Here is a 20,807-nt window from a genome sequence, read left to right on the forward strand (position 1 = left end):
TGCTGTCTTGCATTTGTGCCTTGGCGTGACTAAGCAGCAACGTGGGCTTTCTTAAAGATACAGTGTGGCAATGTATGCACTATCATTGTCTACCCAGTGTCGTAAAAGTAACATTTAGACTTGAGAATTCTAAGGAAAATGGATTGAACTTCTCAACATGCCTATTAAAAACACCCCCCTCTGTGTCTTCTCAAGGAGGAAAACTCTATGTGAAGGAATCATGTACCTCCCTTAAACTTTCAATAACAGTAAATGTTTGGATACCTCTCTTCTGAGAACGTTCAAAGCTTTTATGTAGAAGGCAAGTGGGTGGGAAAATCTATGCAGCAGAGTAGCTATGACACGAAGGGTCACTTTCATGAATTAATTGCTGTTTTTATTTGCTTTTTTAACTGTTTTTTTTTTCCAGGTCCTCCCATTATTCTATGGGCAGTCGAGCTTTTTCCCATGACAGTATTTTTATACCTGATGGGAGAACAGAGAGTGAACAGGCCATCCAAGCAATGTCACAGGAGAACGTTTTAGGAAAAGTCAAAACTCTTCAGGTAAGAAACTGTAAGGGGGAAAAATATTTAAAACATGTTGGAAAATGATCTCCAGAATGTGTGAAAGGTGGATAAAGGACAACCTTGAGGCAGTTTCTCAGCCACATAAGTTGTCTGGCCAAAACCCATGTAAATAATTCTGTTAATCTGCAGAAGGTCTGGGTTTTGGTCTTGAAAGGTATGGCAGTGATGTTGTGGGCAAATCTGCAGAAATGTCTGCGTCTTGTGTAACTCATTTAAATGAACTCATGTTTTTTGCATGTTCTAATCCGTATGCCTGAGACCTACAGATGTGGTACTGAGTGAAAAAATGAGGGTGTTGTTGACGGCAGCGAATGGCATGCAGAGTGAGAGTTCTTTGCTGAACTGATTTAATTATCCTTTTTTATGTATTACATTTTTTTCCTCTTTCTCCCTGCTCTTTCAATGGTTCTCATGAAAGGTGGATATGTTTATCTCTCCAAAGCAAACAGCACAAAAGTAACTATGTAAACAATACATTTGGGTATTTGCTTCTAAAGAGCTTTATATGACCTGCATTCTCCTCCAGAACTCTGTCCCATTAGTGCTCTAACTAACTTTTTGCTTCCCTTCATGTACACCTGTAAGCTTCCCAGCTCTTTGCCTTTCTAGACCTTGAAAGAGCTGTCCTTCAGAAGCACGTTTCAGTTTATTGCTCAGGATGCTGGCATGTCCTGTCAAAATGCTGATAAATTTTTAGTGCTGTGTAGGTGCCATTAACCTGTACCTGGCTAGTAAAATACCATTGATTTCCTCTACATCCAAAGTCTACCCACAGTCCGTCTCTTTTGGTGAGAGATCACACACGGTAGACAGAGCAGACCTTTGGGATGAAATTGTTCCTCTTCCAGCCCGGTGCTGTCAGCAGACAGAGCACCTGAATGGCATTGGTTGTGCTGACTGAGGATGAACTTTGAAGTCGAAACCCACTAAGACAGCTCCAATTTCTCTGTGCTGTTTTTTCAGCTTAAATTTCCCTGGGTCAGGTAGATTCAGTGCATGCTACTTTCCAGGCTAGAAACCATTGTATTTTAAATGACTGCTGACTCTGGGCAAAGATGTGAAGCAGTTGGACCTGTCTTGCAGAATGCTTGAGTGTCCTTTGGATTCAAAGCTCACTGACTTCTGCAGGGAGCTGCACCCTCCCTATCTGTTGGATCTCTTGTCTTGGCTTCAGTACATTAGCTCTTTTTCTAAATGCCCTTTTACTTCGTAGGAACGGCTTCTCCCATTTCCAAACTCACCTGAAAATTTCCGATGGAAATTATTGCCTTCACTAAACTCAGAGACATGAAAAAACGTACAGTTGCAGTTGCTAAAAACCACCTTCACTAAGTAAATGGTAACTTGGGAAAATCAAAACAAAAATAACTGTTCTTAAAAGTCATAAAATAAATAGTAGTGATATGCTCTTGCTCATGTGAACTTTGCATGAGGCTTTTTTTTGGTGTGGTTACTTGCACGTATTTTAAGGTGAAATGTTGTTACAACTGCTTGATGTACAAAGTGTGCTTACCTTTTTCTTTAAAGGACAGTAGATCATTTTTCTCATTTTAATATAGCTGCAACCCAGCCTGTAACAACACCCCTAATTCAGTTTTTACCACTCTGCTGCTGATGGTGATATCTAGAGCAATCCATTCAACTGGGAAGGAAATCCATAATAAATACTTTGTAATAAGAATAAAAGATTATAAATGACACATTCAACTATTTACGTGTTTACACAGAACTCAAATATTCATCTAAATGTCCAATTATTTTTTTCATAACCCCAGGGAAAGGCTCTTTATAACAACTCCAAGGGCCACCTTTTGTATCTGCAAAACTTGCTGCCCAGCACGACTCTTCCCATTTCCCTAGCCGTGATTTCTGCAACTGTTCTCTGAGTTTTAGGATAGGATCATGCCAAAATCCACTGCATGTTTTTAGATTTACCTTAGACTTGAGCCCTAGATCTGACCAGTTATTTGGAGTATCATTCCTGTCTGAAGGTTTTATGCACTTCCCACTTCAGACCCCATCCTTTTTTTTCTAATGTATTCTGAAAGGAGACTGTGTTTGCTGCATGATTTTTCAATCGCAGAAAACACTGATACCTGGTCACCAGTATCAGAAGCTTGCACCTACTTTGAAGTCCCTTTCTTCAACCTCACTCCTGCTTGGAATGTTATTTCTTCAAGTGGTGGAACAGGAGACAGTAATCTCTTCTGAAGTGCATTCCACTCCTTAAAACCAGTTCTGTGACCAGCTCCCAGTAAAGCCATTGCTACACCACCAACACAACCGTGGTTTTGCCCAGGCTTGCCTGTCACGGTGGAAGCACAGCACTTCCAGTTTCCATTTGCCTGGCAAGATGCTTTCCCATAAAGAGTGTTGCCAGGATACAGTGCGCTGTGCTGGCTCTGAACTTGCTGTATTCCAAATAGGGACCAAAAGCTCTACAGATTTTGACCTCTTCCAGGACTTTTTTTAGGGATGGTACAGTGAACATTCCTGGAAAAATTACATGTTTTTTGGAAGGGGCACCATGCTTAGAAGCCCAACTGATAGCATGGTGAAAAGGGTTTTGAAATCAGAATAGAAATGCAAACCATTTAGTACTACTGTTGCTGGACCTCATTCTGCTGACCATCAAAGCATTTCCTCCTTCTCCCCTTGCATTTCTGCTGACTTTAGAGTGTTGATGAACCCACAACAAATACTGTGTAATGGTGCAAAACTCTGTAGCCACCTGGGCAGCTGGCCAGCCTATGCACTGTTTCAGCTGCTTATTGTAGGAATTCTCTCTTTCTGATTATGTGTACAAGGTAAATTAGTTCTTTCTTTAATAGCTCTCATTTCTTTTTATTGATTTTCAGATTGGCAGCATTCATCTTATCTGGCTTTCTGTAAATGGATTTGGTCACGTTCAAAGGATTTAGTGTGTGCTAGAAGTCAGGCGGAGAAAAGCCTTCTTGTTAACCTCCCATAGCCTTTGTGTGTCCCAAAGTTATTTTGTGCCGGCTCAAGCCATCTGCTGGTGTAAAAGTAGTTTTTTCCTTGTCCTTTGGATCTGTTGAGATTTATCATCACCTAGTTTTTAAAAAACAGCGTAGAAATCCAGCCTGAACCTGCTTTCACAAAGAGATGATACCTAGGCACTGCTCCTTCTAATGCTGAAATCCTTCAGTTTCTGGGGATCTGGTGTTGTACTTCTCATACAAGACTGTGAATGAGACATGAGGAATGTTTAAAATCTAAATCTATTAGTGTGTCAGAACAAACCTAAAAGAAACTCTGGGGGCTTGTTTTCACATCATTCCCTTTCATAAGTCAGTGTTTGGTTTTTTCTTGTGCCGAAGTGTGTTGGATCCACTTCCTCACATTTTGCAGATGTGGCTTTTCCGACTACTGATATTTTCCAGAAACAGTCACCAAACGAACAGAAGATAGTTTTTATTTCAGACTCACAAAAACTGTACCAGGTAAAATCGAAACTTGTTTTGAGAATTAGTATCTTGATGTGTCTTAGCCATTATCTCCCTTTTTCTGTGACAACACTGCTGTGTGGCACTGCTGCTGCCTCTAGACACCTTGTTCTCTGCCTCTTGCCTTCTCTGGTCACCTGGCATCCGTCAGCTGTGGCAGTCAGCTGCAAGAAATATTAAAGGTTGACTATGCCATATGGCTTATTGCATTTGGAAACTACTGGGCTACATCTCTACTGTTTCGTGTGGCCATACGGTTTAAAACAAACCCTCTGCTCTGTAAATCTGTAAAACCTCCATTTATCACACAGATATTAGTTATGATAAAACATGTCTTGGGCATCCAGACTTCTCAGTCAAATTCTAAAGGACAACTTTTTAAATTCATATTTCACTGGCTTTGTAATGATGAATGTCCCCAATCGTTTTCTTCGTCAGACCTAATGGCTGTTCAGTTTTGGATCCCACTTCTTTCAGTCATTAGCACATCTTAGCTAACAATCAAGCCGATGCTTCCCCTACTGTGCATTGCAGATCTGTATTCTACCAGCAATTCTCATTGTTGTTTCTGTTTGATATTGCCCAAATCTCACCAAGGCTACCAAGTCATTTGGTAAACCTCAAAGCTATTACCTTTTAACTTGATGCTCTGCATTTTATAGAATTGGGAGTGAATTTTCACTGCATGATTGCCCAGCTTTGTATTTCTTACAATTCGTTTCTTTTTTGTCAATATTATCTGGTGCCATTGCAACCTTCATATTTGACAATAATTTTCACTTTATAAACTGAATTTGTAATTTTTTCTAAATCATTCTAGCATTCCTGGGGCAGATCCCATTTTTTACTATGATCACATTAAGCCCTGGAAATGAGCTTCTGTTTTCCTTACTTGCATCCACTTTGCTTTTGGTACTCTGCAAGGACAGACTCTGGGGACAAATGCCACAGATCCTGTAAGTATCTTCAGGCTTCTCCAGAAACTCTTGCTCTTAACATGTGAGGATCTGTACATGGTGCATTGCCACTGTATACCAAAATCTTCATTTGCATCGGATTTGGTGCAAGTACGTATCTCTAGAGATCCATATAGAGTCTGCTTCTTCACCATTCTTCTGTTTTGGACCCTCCTAAAACCCTTTCTTGAAATGTAATGCTCCAAGCTACATGTTGCTCCAGCAGTGGAGAGTGGAGTAGTTCCATCTCTGCATCCCTGCATCTTATATCCAAAATACCTGTGGTAATACCTCTTATTTTCCTCCTTTTCTCTCTCTTTGATTAAAAAAAAAAAAAAAAGCTTATGTGAAGTGTTCTGCTTGTTTATATATGATGCAGATTTTCCTGTTTGAATAAAGAAGTAGACTTACTTCCATAGAAAGAACAATTAGGTAAACTATTTTTTAGCCAAAAAATGAAACCAAAAGAGAGACAATATGATAGAGATGCATGAAATCATGAGTGGAATTGAGAAAATGAATAGAGGAAAATTATTCAGTCTTTCACAGCATGAGAACACATTAGCATCAGCTGAAACTAGTAACACTTTCAAACCAAAACAAATCTTTCTTTATACATAGTTGGACTGTAGCACTCCTTGTCATAGAGCACTGTTATTTGTGAAATATTTGTAAAAGTTCAAAGAGCAATGAAACAAACTCATAAAAGTTCCCAGGTGGCTATTGACTCCAAAAGTCTTCAAATGCCACAAATCTGTGGAGCGTTTACAAAGAAAATCTCAGTATGGGCTGGCCCTGTTATATATATATTCTCAAGGTACTTGATTCTTGGGTCACTGTGAGATACTGTACAGGACCATGTGGCATTTCAACAGTATGGCTCTTCTTAGGTCATGTAGTATTAAGTCAATATTTCACAATCGTATATAACTAAAAACCATAATTTCATTTATTTCTGTATCTGAGCATTGCAAAGAGACATTAAAAATAGGTATTTGAGTTGAAGGCAAAATATGACCAGCATTTCTTTTAAGACTTGTTTGAATGGGATCAGTTGAAATAGTACACTCTGAATGATTTTTAACTGAATAGAATAAGCAGCTCAGGGGACCTGGTTTTGGATTCACTTCATGCATATAGGCATAAGAATGATGTGGTTTCAGGGGGCTGAATCCAACGTGCATGCAGGCAGACATGGACACAGAAGAGGAGCCAAACTGCAGTGAAAGAGGAGATGTACAGACTGATCTGGGCTCTCTGCCGGTTCATATGGAAAGTTTGTTCTGTGGCATTTCCCATGCAAATACAAAGAGTGCTTTGAAAGTCAAAGCGTTTTAATTTGTTGCAGGTGCCAACCAATGCATAGCAATTTAACTCAGGAGTTTTATTTCTGAAGTTATTAATGATAAGCTGGCGTAGAGATGTCAGTTAAACAGTATCACCTTTTAGCATTAAATTTGGCAGGAAGTAAAAGTCTGCCTGTGTCATGGTCCAGTTACTGAGGAAGATTTTAAAAATTAGATGAGTGCAAACTTTTAGTTTTTTGCTCAGTTCCCAGTATTTCTTTGTCTTTATTATATGTGCAGCTCTTGCCTTCACACTGAATGGCACCATGCCAGTAACCACCCAGGCTGGGTAAGAATAGGCAAACTCTCATGCACCTCTTGTATCACATAGTAAAAAAAATTCCAGGATGAGGTAAAGCTGGTCTGGAGCACAGGTGGATGATCCCATTCCAAAGCTCCCCTGTGCGTGTGGTCCCTCCAGCTGCTGTTTCACGGTGTTGTTAGCACATATGGTAGCTGTACTGTTTTGGTGCTGAGAATGGTTTGTGAGTCCTAGGGAAAATACTCATCTGCAGGCTGCAAGCTGAGGGCCTGGGAAAGCCCACTGGAGTTGATAAGGCTGGAAGTGGAAGGTGCAGGTGGGAAACATTCATCTCTTTCCTTCTGCTTCCAGCTGACAGCTGCATTTTGGAGCAGGAGTGTGTTTTCTGGCTGCTAAATTACAAGCCTACTTGTACAAACCAAAAGAGACCAGGTTCATTTAACTGAGACCAATATGCATCTATGGAGATTTCCAGAAGGGTATTTAAACACCCTGCGCATGACTGTGCAATGCCAGAAGAATAAAATGTCTTGCCTGCAACTGCCAATGACTGGAGTGGCAAACAATCCTCCTTAGGCAACCATCATCTACATGCTGTCAGCACAGGGAATCTGCAAGTACAGAGGATTTGTAGTTTTGTGTTCAGAAATGTATGTCTAATGGAAACTTTCGAAAAATTTAAAGCAGATGCTCTTTTTCTGGGAATATGGCCTCTTCTCAATGGTCTTGCAGCTTAAATAGATGTATCTGGGTTGGACTGTATGTGTTCTTCCGAATAAGAGTTGTAATTTTTTTCTTTTCTTTCAGGGATGATGTATTTTTAGGGGTTTTATGACTGACCAGGTAGAGAATGTGTCTGTATGAATTCTTTTGAGAGAGGATAATTGCATTGTAGTTACAGTATAAGCACAATTTAAAAAAAAAAAAAAAGAACAAGGAACAAGTTTTACATTGCTCTTTGAAAGTAATAAAAATACATTTGCTCATTGGTAACAATAAGCTGTTTGAGATTTTGACATTTGATATTCAGCATCAGCTTTGGAGATTAGAATGCACTGAAAGAATTTGGCCAATGGAACACTATTAGTAGCGTTCATTTAAGCTAAGTTTGTTTAAAAAAATTCAATAAATGAATAATACAGAAAAGAGCCTTCTGTCCTGGTAGGAATGTGAGGGCTACTAGAATTTCTTCTTCAAGATGAAAGCTTGGGATGACTTGAAGAAACCCTCGCCTGTCGACTATGGGTGCACTGCCAGTTAATCTAGATGGGAACAAAACAGCCATTCAAAATTGCCCACTATGTCAAAATGATGTACTACATGAATTTGATGATTACTTTCTGCCAAAATCCAAATGGGCATAAATAACGTGTACCTCAGTGAGGAGACTGAGGAAAAAATATTCTAGTTTAATAACCTGATTATGAGGAGTCTCTGCATGTACTTTTTATCTTAATACGTCAATACAGAAATCTGGTAATGTTTGGGGTAATACGGATAAACTTTATATTTAGTCCACTGGGCAATGATAGCAAACAAGACTGATCTGACCTGGATCCTTTCAGAAGTCCATCCGCTGCTATTAAAGCTTCTCACCTGCTATTGCCAGCTTCTCACCTAAGCCATGCTACTGATTCTGTGCAATAGGAAAAAAAATACATCTTAGTTTTACATGCTATCCATTCTTCTTATGTTCTCAGTGGCAAACTCGTGTCAGGGGTCCATCTGTGTGCCTGGTGTTCCCACTGAATAGAAGCTGCACCTTTGAGCTGAGTATCGCTGAGCTGCACATGTTCGCAGTAACACCAGACAGAAATGGGAGATCTCTTTTGGAGAATTTTCTGTGCTTGAAAGAGAGCAAAGCAGGAAAATGACTCCATGGCTCCTTCTTTCCTGAGAATGATTCTCTGAAATATTTTGGGAAGAAAATCTATCAGTAAATGTTCATTACTCCCACTTGCTCCTTCAATAGAATTTCTTCTAACTCTTTTGCAAGAAGCTTACTTTCAATGACTGGATGCTATGTGTCTCTGCCATAGCCAGAGCCGTAATTTCCCCAATTCACCCTACCAGAGGACAGATACTATATGCTACCTATTTTACTCACCTTCTGCATAATATAATTCAAAAGTACCTTCTTGTAATCCTTGAGAGAACATTAATTCACGAAAGAAAATAAATTATGGGAAAGCTCTTTTATCTGTGCATCTACTGCATGTTCTCTGCATAAACACCTTTGTGCAAAAGCAGCGATGTGGCAGAGCACGTGAGCATGAGCAGACAAGAGTTTGTGCACTGTTGCTACGAGATCAAGCAGCTACAAGAAGCTGGTTTTCCCCTCCCTTCAGAGTTTGCCTCCTCTAAGGCAGGATTATGCCAAACACTTTACATTTAAAACTCATGTCTAAACATTACAATAAGGAGACTTTTAAGAACTACAGATGCAAGAGATGCAGGGTTTGGTGGATTGAAGAGAAAAAGGTTGCCTTTTGGGGCAGTTCTAGTTTCTCAGTGTACACTTGGCTCATAATTTTATTTATTTGCAACAGTAAGACTTCATAGCTAGCTTTTACAAACAAAGTCTTAACCTAGGACATAGATTAAAAAATAGTTTCACAATGAGTTTGCAAAAGTTCACAACACTGATGAGAACTCAAGTTGATCACCCAAAATCAGAAGTCATTCAGTAAATTCCTGACCTTGGTCACTTTGGGGTAGAAAGAAGAGGGGTGGTCACTGTGTTGCAGCAATGGGAGCCTCAAGCTGATTTTTTTTCTTTTCCAGAGTCAGAAGTGCCCCTGAATGATTTTGTGCAGCTTTCAGGTGGAGAAGAGGCACATGCTAGACTTGGCTTGTTTTGCTGATAATATAAATACCTTTTTATTTTTTCTTTTCTTGTTTTTCAGCAACAGTTGGCCAAGAATATAAAATTTGGGCAGCCTCCACAAATGACAGTTTCTGTGAGGACAATGGGGGAGGCAAATGCCAGTATAGAAGAGGACGTCTTGTTCAGTAGCCCCATGGAGATTGAGACTCAGCAGGACACAGTGATCCCAGGCAGTGGTAATAAAGTAAGCACTTTAAATTGACATATTCACGGCATTATGGCAGTATTGAAACAGTAAAGTTCACTGGGGCGTAGCAGATGTCTCCAGTGAGGCGTAGCTGAGCCCAGCGGGCTGTTTTATGTGGGTGGGATCTCTCAGCTCATGCTTCTTGAACTGGTGAGAAGCGTGTGCTCTTGGCATCCTGAGCTGTGTCCCACAGAATTACTGGTTTGAATGTCTGCTCTGAACTTCCAGCAAAGCAGACATCACTCGTAGCATAGCTAGAAGACAGGAAATTTTTCTGAGACAGAAAACATCTTGAAATATGGACTTCTCAGCATGGGAAGCTGTGCACAGCATTGAATGGCAAAAAGGAATTCATTCAAAAATGAGAGGGCTCTGGAGCCTAAATCCATGATATCCTGGATCTTGGGGTAAATATCCGTATTTCTCATGGACAGGAACTGATCACAAAGAAGGGAGAGAAACATTTTGAGAATGCTCCCTAAATCCAAACATCCGATATAATTCAAATAAATATTCAAATTATGTATGAAGATGCTGATACTGGGAACTGTAGGCATTCACATATCCAGAAAGGGTTTGTTCAGACAGTGAAGAAACACAATGAATGACGGCAGCTCTCCGGAAATCCTCTAAGGCAAGACTGGTTCTGTGTGTTGCTGTAGTGGCTGAAAGGAGTGCAGGGGACAGAGGGACATTCTTCCCTGTCTGGAGGAGGGTGACTTTGTGCCTGGGAACCCTTGGGGAAGGCACACAGCATCCCACTGTGTGTGTGCAGCCCTTGAGATCCCAGAGGGACACAGGGGCCTGGGTTGCAACTGGCGTTTGCTGGCACTAGTGATAGCTCCGTGAAAGGCAAAAGCAGCAAGTGGCCTCCCCAGGTTTTGCCTATATTCAGGCAAACACACAGAAAGGAGATTTATGGCTGAGGTGGCCCAAATTCTTCATCAGTTTTAAGGGGCAACATAGCTCCTGTGTGAGCACTTCCCTTGTGGCAGCGCTCAGGTCTGTCACAGAGCCAAAAATTTGGGGAGGACCTGCACACTCACACCTGTCCCTCTGCAGTCTGGAAGGATAAAAATGCAGTCAAACTAAGGTGTATTTCTTGTGTTTCACAAATACTCCCTTCTGAAGAGATTATTTCAGGTGAATCAGGAGCATCCTGTGTGCCTCAGAGCACGAGTAGTGCAGTGGGATTGTGGACAGGTTTTTGGGTACGTACCCTGTGTTTGACACCATCATTCATTCTCTGCAGACAGCCTTCTTGCTGGGTCCCGCAGGAGACCCAAATGTCACCTCATGACCTCCAGCTCAAAGGAGAAAATAATTCAAGTACTAGAAAACCACTGGAGTATCTTTGTGTAATAAGGAGCGAGCGATTCGGTCCTTACCACCTACTCTTTCAAATCTTATGTTTTGAAAACAAAATTAATGCCCCTTTGCATAGTTCATTTTCAAAATACTGAAGGAGCAAACATCCCTGCTCAGAGGAGGCTGCAGACACCAACAAGCTCCATGTGTAGGGTCAGCCAGAGCTCTCTGCACTTTCTTTTTCTCTTACTTTGCACAACTCATTACTGCTTTATCCAAGATCTTTGGTGCATGGCAGTGTGCCTGCTTTCTGCTCCCGCCTCCACTGTTGGCCTTCATGTGCACCTGCATAGGTCCTGGGGGGGACGAGGTGGCCTGTCAGGAGTTGGTGGCCAGGACCACACAGCATTTCTTTACTTCAAAAAAGTTTCCTATCTCCCTTTGTGACTTTTGATTTTTCCTGACTGAGTAACTTGGATCAGTGGCAAGAGTTCTGTATTTCATTTAACCTGTATTTGGTTTTAGGCTTTATACTAGGAATCAGAGATTGTACTTCATCTTGTGCACCTGGTTTAATGGGATCTCAACATACCTTAGCTTATAAAGTAATAGTGTGATATAATGATTAAAAATAGTGTTTCCGGTTGTGATGAATGCTGCTTCAACCTCTGTACCTTAAAAATCCCCTCCTGCCAGATGGCATGGAGCGGGATGGTAGCTGAAGTGTCCTAGTGACTGATGAGCTCCAATGGCTCTGGGGCAGCTGATCTGCTTTGTAAGAAGAGGAGTCATCAAGAATCTGGAGTTGAAACTCTTTGCAGCAAAGGTAATGGCTGTTGAGGTTCCTGTTTGTTGTTGTTTTGTTTTGTTTTCCTTAGGTGTAGATCAGGATAAAATAAAGTTATTAAGAGCTGGTTGAAATCCTGCAAAGCTGTGCTCTGTCTTTAGATTTGGGACCTGGTTATCTTGCTAAGGAAGCACCGAGTCTTTTTTGTAGTGTCTTGTAGCAGCAACTGCTTCGGTATAGACAGCAGGGATTCAAGGAGAAGCAAAGAAACTCCTAGCATTTAGGAATAAGAATTGTTTATCCATCAATCCTGCAGTGACAGGAAACAGGGTAAAGTCCTACTCATGCATTATTTCAAAGTCCTTTGAACCATATTATTAGATCCTTCACCTTTTAATATCTAGCTCTGGTAACCTTGTTTTCTAGTCCACTGACACCCCAGATTTCTTGAGAACAATGAACTTGCCTGGAACAGGACATGAAGTGGAAGAAAAGGTAACAAAGCTTTTACACTCAGTTTGCACCGAATTAATTTCTACTTATTAGGAGCCTAACAGTCAGTTTTTGCTTTAATACACATTTCACTGTTCCATGATCATCCAAGATTTTGTGAACATTGCACAGTTTGGGAGCTAGTAAATAAGCAGTAACTGAGATTGAGAAATCTTTAGGAGTCGATTGCAGGAAAGAGCAGAAGTCAGTCTCTGCCAGTCTTGCAGCATTCCTGTATTTGATGTATTAATCACAGAGCCATAATTTTCATAAGTATTTATAATACTTTGTTATGTCTACATGCAATTCAATAAGCACATGCAAAATGTTCCATCAGCTTTTAAGTAATTGATTCCCTAATTTGCATATGTTTCACCTCAGAAGATTACAGAGCTGTCTAGAAAACAATGCATGTGATTTTCTTTCCGTACAAGAGATGTTTTCTCCCTGCTTTTTCTTCTGTCTTCTTTTCCTGTTTGGGTTGTGCCAACTACCAGTCTCAGGATGGCAGCTCAGGGACTTATGGGAGAGACTGATTACAGGCTCACTCGTGCATGTCTAGACATGCAGTGCCACTGTATTTATTCATTAATCTCACTAAATCGCTTTGTATTTGTGCTTTCTGAACCCAAATATTTGAAGGACAAGAGAAAAAAAAGCATTGATCAAAGCCAGTATCGTCTTATTTTATTTTTTGCTGTTCTTTGATGCTGTACTGGGCAACTCCACACAACTGTGACGGGAAGGTTTTCCGCAGGCACCGTTCCAGTCTGAGATCCAATGCCGTAGTCATATCCCATGCAGATAGTACAGCTCTGTAGCTGTCCTATTATAATGCTTAGATAAGTCAATCTGATTTGCTCTTGCCTAAAGTGTACAATCTAAATTATTTAAAGATGTAGATATTTTTTCCACAGTAAGCAAATTTTGAAATGTCCCAGTGTTTGATGTTGCTTGAAACTCTGCCTCTGACCTACAACTTCAGAGTGGAGCCAAACTGTGAAAAAACTTTGGTTAGAATGGTTTAAGTAATTTTTAAGTGAAAAGCATAACTTTCTTGTCTAAAGTTCATAATTTGTATAATGGAAAAACAGAGTTTGAAATCTTTTCTGCTCATAAGACTTTTGAATTCGAAACTGCAAAGGTTTTCTTTTCGTTTGTGCATGCATGCATATTATTTATTTGTTTGTTTGTTTATATGGAAAAAATAGCTTAATAATGGCTTCTTGTGTTTGGGGTACAAACAGGTCACTCTAGTCAAATCATCTCGGCCAAAGAGACAATTCTCCTGTTCTGGCACAATTGAAACAATCAATCTGGATGCAGTTCCCCAGGCTGTTGCTCGTCTAGACAACAGTGCAGCTAAGCACAAGCTGTCAGTGAAGCCAAAAAAGCAGAGGATGTCAAGAAAGCACAAGAGGTTAACAAAGGTATTGAATTGCTGGCTGAATAGCAAGAGAAGGGGGGGCTGCTTTCAAAGCCAGGTACGAAATAACCATAACTGAGTGTACCAGGAGTAGCCATAGACAGAGGACTCTTTTAAGATGTGATGAACACTGTTAGAGGTAGCTATGGAAAGTCACTTTGACAAATCTTGTGTCTTTGGGGCAAGACAAAATGAATGCTTCTTTCATTGTGTCTTGAAATCAAGACAGAGACCTGAAGATGAAACCCTAGGTGGACAGAAACTGCAAAGTTTTAATATGGCCAGTTGAAACAAATACTACTTACACCTGAGACACTTCCACTAGGATTTTACATTGGGAGAACTTTCTGATTCTAGTTTTCTTAGTAAAAAATTCAGGTCGTAAATGTCTGAAGGATATCTGCCACTGTTAATGCTGCTCCAGTATAGGCAGTCAGATAGTGCAAAATTTGGTTGGGAAAAAAACGTATGGCATGGGTTCTGACAGTGATAATATCATTGTCTGATAAGAAAGAATAAGACTTAAGTAACAAAGTTCTTTCTACAGCAAGAGTGAATTATCAAATCCTTGATTGTACACTTACAGCTTGGCTATTTAGTTTTTAATCCTGATATCTTACCCATGCTTGTAAGGGGGACAAGACTATTCAACTGCTACAGGGTTCAGGAGAGGCCACTGTCCTTTCTTCTGCACCATTGTACTTGCATTTATCACTCTTGCAATTAAGACATTAAATATAAACCTCTTGTTTATACAGAATGTTTAACTGGAGCCAAATGATGGCTCAACAAATGATAGCTAGACATGGCTTAGCTGAGCTGTTTTCCTCAAGAACAGTGCTGGGAAGCACTCTTTAGGTGCGGCTCATCTTCAGACCATGTTGCTGCAGAGATGAGGAGTATGCTGTGAAGAAGATCTTTAGTCAGTTTATTGCAGGTATTGCACCCACATGCCAGGGCTGTGGGGAAAACACAAAGAACCAGCAGTCAGCAGTTAGTACCTGCCTGGTCCACCATTGCTGGAGCTCTGGGAAGTCTGTCCATGCATGGTCCTGGGGTTCCTGCAATAAAATCGGAGTGTCAGTGCAGCTAATGGTGGAAGATATCCTGGCTCAGGATTTGTGAAAAGCAACCAAGTTGCATTTCCCTGAGCAGTGTTCTGTCCTGGCTAGCTTGCAGAGCTCTTTTCTGCAGGCAACAGCTTCTGTCTCTGCAAGTAACAGCTAGATTTGATATGAAAGAACTGGCAAAACAATGCCCTTAAGCAGGGGCTAATTATTTCAGGCTTAAGGGAAGAAGTTCTAAGTAGCAGAACAGGCATAAGAAACTTATGCACTATTCCTTGGGCTTCCGTAAATTTGAAATGGCAAGTCTCAATCTGGATCAGCTCATGTACACCAAATGGTGATTCAATATTTAGCATTACACTCTTGTTGCTGTTGGGAAGCTTTATTTCTTTTAAAGGCTATTATCGGAATAGGTGAGAGGCATGGGGTATATGATGATGTGATCCATAAATTGTGGTGGGTGTGTTGGCTTTGGATCTAAATAACTGTTAAAAAAATGTTTTGCATTTGCAACTTATTTTTTGTTCACTGTAAAGAATAACAAGCCAATAGACAATATTCAGTTAACTCCAATTTTGTCTCCCAATTTTAGGGATCACAAAGTTTAACAATAACAGAATTTGAGCCAGACGACCTAGAAACTGAGCTGTATGGAGACAGATATCCAGGTTATGATGGACACATCATGGCAGACAAGCTAATCCAGAACAGAGATGAGCACAAACAGCTTCAGCTGGCAGAGGAGAAAAGAATTGAAGATCACTGGGGGATCTTAGAGGCTGAAAGGATAAGACAGATTGTGGAAATGGAAGAACAAAGAGAAGTGGAAGAACAAAGGTGCCAAGAACTTGAGCAGATGCAAAAAGAGCAGGAGAGAAGGCGTGAAGAAGAAAGGAGGCAATATCTCCTTGAAGGAGAGACATCTTTGAAAATTGAAGAGCAAACTTGCCCCAAAGAGGAGAGAAGAGTGCTTGAGGCTGAAAACAGGCAAGAGCTGGAGCAGCAGAGGCAGAAGGAGTTGGAGGAGCAACAGAGACAAGAACTGGAGCAGCAGAAACTCCAGAAACAAGAGGAGCAACAGAGAAAAGAGCTGGAGGAGCAGAAGCTCCAGGAACAAGAGGAGCAACAGAGAGAAGAGCTGAAGGAGCAGAAACTCCAGGAACAAGAGGAGCAACAGAGACAAGAGCTGAAGGAGCAGAAACTCCAGGAACAAGAGGAGCAGCAGATACAAGAGGTGGAGGAGCAGAAGCTCCAGGAACCAGAGGAACAGCAGATACAAGAGGTGGAGGAGCAGAAGCGCCAGGAATGGGAAGAGCAGAGATGTCAGGAGGAGCAGAAGAAGAGGCAAGAGCTAGAGGAGCAGAAGCATCACGAATGGGAAGAGCAGAGGTGCAAGGAGTTGGAAGAGAAACAGAGACAGGAGCTGGAGGAGCATAAGAGGCTAGAGCTGGAAGAATTAAGGCAACACAAGACTGAAAAACAGTGTCAAGAGGAAGAAAGAAATTGCCTGGAAGAACAAAAAGAACTCAGTGAACTACATAAGGAAGAAAAACAGAGACAAGAGATAGAAGAGCTTCAAGAAGCTGAAATAAAACTAAAGCAGGAGAAAGAAGCTGAGAGCCTCAAACAACAGAAGAAACAGGAGGAACAATGGCAGCATTTGAAGGAGAAAGGAGAAAAGACAGAGAAGGAACAACTCCAGCAATTAACGGATACAAAAAAGAGAAAGGAAGAGCAGAGAAAACACAAGCTCACAAAACAAATGCACATGGAAAGTGCAGAGGATGTGCTACAAGATGAACTGAAGCAGCAAAAGGAACAAAATGAACAAGAATGGAACAAGCTGGAAGAGCAGAAGGTAGACACAGAAGGACGAATTTTTCAGCAAAACCAACGAGAAAAATCCTTGGAACAGCAACAGGACAAGGATCAGTTGTGTTCTGCAGTGGCTGATCAGCATCCGGTAGAGGAGAAACTCCAAGAAGGGTCAAGATCCCAAAAACTCAAACAGCCAGAAAAAGGGAATAAAACAGCAGAAGAAGTTCTAGCCCAGAAACTGAAGAGAGAAGTTGAGGCTCAGGAACAAAAGCGAATAGGGGAAGAACTTAGATGGCAAGAGGTAGATGAAAGACAAACTTCATCTAGACCTTTCACATTTCAAGTGTCTTCTGGAGATAAACAGATAATATTTCAGAAAGTAAATCTCAGTCCTGTGATGCCAGTCAAAGCAGCAGGACTCTCTTCTCCATCCATCAAAGACTACAGGATGCACGCTTCCAGCAAGGTCTCTCACACACTCCCGTCATCTGTCTGCGTACCCCACACAGCTATTTTGGTTACTGGAGCACAGCTGTGTGGCACAGCAGTTAACTTGAACCAGATAAAGGACACGGCTTGTAAATCGTTACTTGGCTTAACAGAAGAGAGAAAAAATGTGGATATTCCTTCACCAGAAAAGGCTCAGAAAAAAACCCAGGGGCCCAAACCCAGCAGCAGTAAAATGAAATACGCACAAGAGACACTGAACAATCAGGCTGTACTGGCTGAGTGGGCTTCTATCCGCTCCAGGATCCTAAAAAATGCAGAAAATGGCAAATACAATGAGAGAGACCGAGTAAGTGTCTGCAGACACAGTGATGACTGGACACCCCGAGGGAGAGGTGGTCCTCATGGTAACTTGAGGAAAACCCTCTCTGCAAATGCAAAGTTCTCAATAACACCAGCATGGCAGAAATTTTCAGAAGCCTCAAAACACAGCTCAGATGCTGAGAATATAAGTGTGGCAAAAGGCAACGAAACAGGGGCTGTGGGAAGAACCACTGGCTCACCCGCTGATTCGAGGGAGGGTGCGGCTTCCACTTTTAAGGATAACTTAGCTGAAAGGGCTAAGGAGAAAATGGAAACCCATAGTGAAACGACAGACAACACAGAAGGCTGTAAATTTGCAAAAGATCTTCCATCTTTCCTTGTTCCAAGTTTTCCTCATTCTCCGGGTAAAGAATTACCCCAGGCAGAACTTTCTGGTGCTCTGGAAAATCAGCAGAATAACAGCACAAAAAAGGCAGATAAACCAGCACCAAATGGAGAAGAAAATGTTTCTCCTTTTGGGATAAAGTTACGAAGGACGAACTACTCCCTGCGTTTCCATTATGATCAACAAGCAGAGCAAAGGAAAAAGAAAAGATACAGTGCAGGAGATAGTTTTGATGGTGTGCCTGACCCGCTAGTTACAACAGAAGGTGAGAAAGAATCCTCCGTTTTTGTTGCACAAGACAGTACGTCCCCTGGCATGGGGAGGCCCCACGTCCCTGGTATTTTAAAAGACTCAAAAGACTCTTCAGTTACTGTGGTGCAGATGTCACAACCAGCAGGCACACCAGTGGTCCTACCAGCCACCGGCCCGGGTGCTTTACCCCCTCACGAGAAACCAGCATGCAAGTCACTGGGCCCACAGAAACCTGCTTTAGCTCCAAAGCCCACCAGCCAGACACCACCAGCGTCTCCTCTCTCTAAAATGAACAGATCCAGCCTAGCTGATACGCCAGGGCAAAGGATGGTTAAAGCTGAATCAGATGGTGGCTGGAGAAAAGAAGACAGAGCAAATGCAGTGCACCACCCCACACCATCCAGTGAGTACAAAAACGAAGAGGAAGAAATCAGAGAAAAGAAGTCGTTTTTCCCATCTATAAGTATTCCATGGAGAGAAAAAAATGACAAAAAGCCTGAGCCATTGAAAAAAGGTATGTATTTTTCAAAAGTAATTTAGCTATTGTCTGCATTTCCAGAATGAGATACTGGAGGTCCAGAGGAAGACATTTCGTCTTAAGCTAGAATTATTGTCTGGTATGTTATTTGTGAAGCACCACCACTCCCCACACAAACATGCAAACTCAGTGTGACCAGTGTGGCCTGCTTAAGAAAGTAAACTTCAAGGAGGTAACTGAAGTATACCTCTGTTTTCCTTGGTAGAGATGTCAGAGGATGCATTCTGTGTTCCATGTATAATGGTGTCATCAGAGCAGAGGGAGTAAATTTTATAAATTACATTATATTGTTCCTATTTTTTAGGGGAATATTTTCTAGCTTAAAAAAATCTTAAGATCTAGGTCCCTTTATAGAGCCTATCCTGGGCAAATTCCCTCTCTAACCCAATATAGCTGGACACAGGAGTCTGCATTTCAGAGGCACTCTTCAGTAATAGGAACCATTAGAGTAGCCATAGTGGCTCTTCAGAGGAGAACTGAAAGCCTCTGTGTCCTGAAACAGTATTCTGCACAATAGTATTCCAAAATAGTATTCAGCATTTAATTGGGAAATCCCAGGTTTGTTTTTTATTTCATTCTTGAATTTTGCAAGCATCAAGACACTTCTAAAACCAGCTCTTAGTGGAACTGCTACTTATTTTTTCCTTTTTTTTTTTTTTTTTTTTCCTTTCACTTCCATTTTTAAATAGGGATTTATGGAAACTGGTTGGAGGCACAGATGTTGGCCTGGGAGAGCAGGACCGGGGCTGTTCTGCATGAGCAACTCTGCACTCCAGTGCTGCTTCCTGCTCGCTCACAGCTCTGTACTGGGTGCTTGCCCCAATTGCACACAGGTTACATAAAGTCAAATGCTCAAGTGATGATTTCAAAAAAATTAATAATAATAGGAGCTGCAGTTATAGGAGTACATCATTTCAGTGCCCTATATTTGGCTGAAGTTTGGATTTCTTCCCTTAAATATGGCTGGAAAATAGGAGAACTGCAGCATGTAGTAGTTGGATTCCTTTCATCAGAGGTGTAAACAATTAATGCATACGTATCACCTTCACTTAAACATCTCGTGTAGTGGGAAGACATGTAGTAAATTAGGCTGTAGCTTGAAGAGTTTGGGGTAGGCTTTAAAAAAAAACCAAAAAAAAAACACACAAAAAACCAAACCAAACCAAACCAACAAAAAAAAAAACAACAAAAAAAGAGGATAAATTTGGACAGCTGTGTGTCTTGAATTAAGTCTTATTCTTGGGGTGTTTCAGGATTTGACACACAGCCCATGAAGGTCCACGAATGGCATGGCATTCCACAGGCTCAGCTCCGGAGTCTTCACAAGATAGAGAAGTTGTAGCAGTTCATTTGAGACAAGAGATGTGCATTACTTAACCAATTATTTTCATGTTTTCTTTCAGAAAAACCAGTCCTCCAAAGCAGGCACTCTTTAGATGGTTCTAAATTGATGGAAAAAGTTGAAACTTCACAGCCACTTTGGATTACACTAGCGCTGCAAAAGCAAAAGGGATTTCGTGAGCAGCAAGCTACAAGGGAAGAGAGAAGACAAGCCAGAGAGGCGAAGCAAGCAGAAAAGCTGGCTAAAGAAAATGTAAACAATCTTTAGAAACCTGGCCAGTAGAAATACCGATACCACAATTGTAACCGTTAGCTATTCTTATGATGTGAAAGGGATTCTTTTTTCTTTTTTATGTTTGGTTTGTAAGATTTTGTGAAAGCTAAAATGTCAGTGAGTAGCAAGTATTCATAAAGTCTCAAGTTCCCTTTTATAAAACTGAGACCGGCAGGAGAAAATAATGTGTGACAATGTCAGAGCTTTAGTGTAAACTGTGATGCCTTAATATCAGGTGGTAGTTAACGGCAGTCCCAAGCACAACCACGGCACAGGTGATGAAACAGAAAAGTTCTATGCAACATGGTTCTTTAAAAGCTTAAGTAAATAAAATCTTAAGCCTTAATGCTTGGGGAATAATAGTGGAATACTCATTTATAGGTGAATTTTAGTAAGTTTGAATTTATTTTTATCATAACGTATTATTTGGATAAAATGTAGACAAATGAAAGAAATGAACTGTCATGTGAAACATTCAAATGCCTAGAGCAGGCACTGAATTCAAGTATCACTTATTTCCTGTTCTCTAAATACCTATTTACTCTCCATGGTTATCTATTAGTAAGGAAAACACTTCTACTTACTTACAATACAGAATTGATGCTACACAAGCAGTGATGCTGTATATAGATACCACAGATGGTAATAAGGGAAATTATGTGGATAACAAAGTA

General features: G+C 40.9%; 1 protein-coding gene across 10 annotated transcripts in view; it reads left to right on the forward strand.

Annotated features, from left to right (window-relative positions):
- CRACD (capping protein inhibiting regulator of actin dynamics) overlaps nt 1-20,807 on the forward strand; it is a 129,607-nt gene that overhangs the window by 102,568 nt on the left and 6,232 nt on the right. For 9 of the 10 annotated variants that reach the window (XM_065836206.2, XM_071807516.1, XM_071807519.1 and 6 more), the window contains 6 exons: nt 410-545; nt 9,507-9,671; nt 12,196-12,264; nt 13,509-13,691; nt 15,347-18,494; nt 19,922-20,112. In XM_065836206.2, the coding sequence (XP_065692278.2) occupies nt 426-545; nt 9,507-9,671; nt 12,196-12,264; nt 13,509-13,691; nt 15,347-18,494; nt 19,922-20,112 (3,876 nt within the window). In that variant the 5' untranslated portion in view covers nt 410-425. The remainder of the gene's footprint in view (nt 1-409; nt 546-9,506; nt 9,672-12,195; nt 12,265-13,508; nt 13,692-15,346; nt 18,495-19,921; nt 20,113-20,807) is intronic. The other variant, XM_065836210.2, reaches the window with a different exon arrangement.

This window comes from Patagioenas fasciata, chromosome 4 (assembly GCF_037038585.1).
Source record: "Patagioenas fasciata isolate bPatFas1 chromosome 4, bPatFas1.hap1, whole genome shotgun sequence".
In the NCBI taxonomy this organism is placed as follows: Eukaryota; Metazoa; Chordata; class Aves; order Columbiformes; family Columbidae; genus Patagioenas; species Patagioenas fasciata.